Consider the following 3087-nt stretch of genomic DNA (forward strand, 5'->3'; position numbering starts at 1 on the left):
TTTATAATTCTTTTCGTGGAATTTCGATGAAATTTTAATGCCTCTTGTGGATAACCTCATCATGGTTGAGCTCCCTGGCCTGATGAATGGACGATTCATCCCCGATTTGATTTCTGTCGCTTTATTCCATCAAACGGATAACTCGCTTGCCTTTGGTATTTTCTTGTGAAGATGCCAAAGAATCGAGAGAATTTTATTAGCTACTTTCACCGGTCTTGTGATCTAACAAAAGATCAAGGATACACGTGCAGCTGAAGAAAGAATATAACTTCAAGAGGGGAAAAAAGATTCATTTCAGTCGATCTTTTATAATGTAACCTTGTCAATTCGAGCGGTTACACATAATCAAAAAGCCGGTGGACAGTGGGTGCGGGAGAGCAAAAACGACAGCATTATATTTCTGCTACTATTTGTCCTCCCCTTTAATTTATGCACACCTTACAAATCTCTCGGACACTTATTCTCTCTCTATATATCTGTCTGGAGACGGAGATGGAGATGTAGTAGCTAGGCAAAATCAATCAATGGTAGGCAAGATGCCTATATATCTGTATGGAGCGGAAGGGATGGAAGAATAGGGCCGATGCCCGTCCAGTTTAGCCCCCGAACTGGAGTTTGGAGTTGTAGGCGGTATCTGCCTTCCAGTCGGCGGGGATGACGTCGTCCTCAACGAGCTTGCCGCCTCCCTCGGCGGTGAGGCGGATGGACAAGGGGCCCTTGAGCGGCTTGGGGGTGTCGAGCCTCCAGATGGTGCCCCACGAGTGCTTCATGGGCAGGAACTCATTGGAGCCCTTCTCCTTGACGTCCACCTCAACGATGTTGCCATCGCCGGCGACGTTCTTGACGAGCAGCGCCAGGTAGTTGGGGTTGGAGCCTTTCTCGACGTGGAAGGCGATCTTGGTGCCCGCCGGGTACTCGCACTTGACGCGGCGGAACTGCATGTCGATCTCTCCCGCCTTGCGCAGCTTCTCCTCCTGGCCCTTCTTGGCCATGGCGCCGAAGGCCTTGCCGGCCAGGTCGAAGTGGTATCTGGCGATGTGCTCGTAGTTCATGTCGGTGATGTAGACGACGACCGGCTCGCCGGAGCACTCGGCGGGCTTGTCACACTTGATCTCGAAGCAGGAGCCGCAGCCGAGGCCGTCCTTGAAGATGGGCTCGTTGCCGCACGATGTCATGCCGCTGAAGGGAGGCTTGTCCACGTCCTTGTAGCCGCACGCACCACCTTTGTCGTCAGGGGCAAAGCCCGCGGGATTGGAGCCGTACCACGTCCCCTTGGCTTCCAGCCACTTGCTGTCGATGGTGGTCGTGATGTTGGGGCCTGGGGGAACGTTGGGCGCGCACCACGCGCCGCCGACCAGCAGCGCCAGTGCCACCACCGCCGCCAGCTGCGAGGAGGAGGAGGAGGAGGAGGAGGAGGAGGCCATTTTCACTCAATTCCTTCCTAGCTAGGCTGGGATTCGTGGTGATGATCGATCGCCGGGGCTGGTATTTATACACACAGCCCAGCGACCAACGCAGGGCTCGTCCCTGCATGCACGGTCAATCGAACGAGCTTGTTCAGGACAGGCATCTGCGGCTGACCGCCATCCGAGGTAACTAACCCTCTCCTGCTCGTGGACGAGCGGCAGACGAGAAGAGAGGACATCGATGAGGGATGCCGCATGCACGACGTAGCAGCCAACTACTGGAAGTTCTCCTCCAATTACGTTATTAACCAGCTAAGGGAACTTTCTTTTGTAATGTAACCTTTGGAACTTATTCGGTCAACTATTGGAACTTTTGTACAATAACATTTGGAACCCATTCAACCAACTACGGGAACTTTCTTTTGTAATATGTGGAACTTTTGCGCTCGGACCTGGGTGCTTCGGATTGTTTAGCGCTACCGAGAGAATATCATGTTTCCTAACTTTAGTGAAAGAATCTCGGCTAGTTTTGACTACCTTTTCTTTTACTTATTTTGCAATTGACTGGGTTTCATTATTTCTAAATGTGATTTGTCTGCTTTCAGACAGCTCACCTCTTACACGCAAATATGATCGTGATTGTCCCGAGAATTGCAACCAAGGATTCTTGCGGCCTTCCTTGACTAACTTTTCATCATCTGTTTGCCATTTTGCCCTTTCCCCCATGTTTCTGTAATTGTGTTTGTTCACAGCCTGAAGCTGCTTCTCCTCACTCTCCTATTTGAACTGCTATAAGTTCTTCATCTGCACAAAAGATTCACAATCTTCGGCTTTCAAGTGTTTGTAGCTCTCGAAGGGCACCACCCCTTTAGCCAAGTACCAATTAGCAAGCTTGCTCTTAAAGTTTTGATGAAGTTTCGTGATCGCTTTCGTTGCTGCCTTGACCACAACATTCATTTGACGCTCACTCATATTTTCAGGGTACTCCAAATACTCCTTGATGTCATTATCGAACAAGTCCATCTTCGCTTTGTCACTGAGGTCATCGAACTTAGTCGTTTTTTTTACCCACTCCCGAGCAATGAGCCTTACGACCATCCAGAATCTATTCAAGGCCTTTTTTTTCGTAGGTATCCCGTCTGCATCGATTCCCATGACGATAACCTTGTCTGTCAACCATTGTGTTTGTGTCCTTGGCTTTCGAGCTCGTACACCACTACCAGCTGTCTGACTTGGAGAATGCACTTCCTCACAACCATGTGACGTGTCAGAGGATGCTGTCAAAGATGTGTTGGGAGCATAAGGTTGTGGCGTAGATGATCGACGCGGAGATCTTTTCACCCTCTACATAGAAAACAAGAAGAGTTAACATAAACAAAAAATATTCCTCTATTTAAAAAGTATAAAATGTATTGACTCATCTCAATACCTCTTTGGAGGGATCGTAGTCGGGGCTACTTGCCCGACGTCAGCTCTCCCGATTACACGGAACAGGGCTCGGGTTGTGCCACGAGTGCTCGCTTTCGCTGCTGTTGGAGGAGGATGACGGGTGCAAGCTTGGGCTCCGATCCGACCTCTTGCTTGCATCCACCCTATCTTGTACATGAGCGCCCTCTAGTGTTAGCATCATTTATGCTTATAGTTTCTTAGGGGTGATAGTCCTCTTCTACCCCATGGTATT

At 49.7% G+C, this 3087-nt stretch overlaps 1 protein-coding gene across 1 annotated transcript; it reads right to left on the minus strand.

Annotated features, from left to right (window-relative positions):
• Positions 1–494: 494 nt before the first annotated feature.
• On the minus strand, positions 495–1424 carry LOC133911357 (major pollen allergen Cyn d 1-like). The gene has a single exon (XM_062353568.1). It carries the CDS (start codon positions 1422–1424, stop codon positions 597–599), a length of 828 nt encoding a protein of 275 aa, XP_062209552.1. The 3' UTR covers positions 495–596.
• Positions 1425–3087: the final 1663 nt, after the last annotated feature.

The sequence above is a fragment of the Phragmites australis genome, chromosome 3, assembly GCF_958298935.1.
Source record: "Phragmites australis chromosome 3, lpPhrAust1.1, whole genome shotgun sequence".
Taxonomy (NCBI): domain Eukaryota; kingdom Viridiplantae; phylum Streptophyta; class Magnoliopsida; order Poales; family Poaceae; genus Phragmites; species Phragmites australis.

What these genes read in the sequence shown, in the direction of transcription:
- LOC133911357 (XM_062353568.1), bottom strand. Translation starts at nt 1,424, where the DNA reads ATGGCCTCCTCCTCCTCCTCCTCCTCCTCCTCCTCGCAGCTGGCGGCG.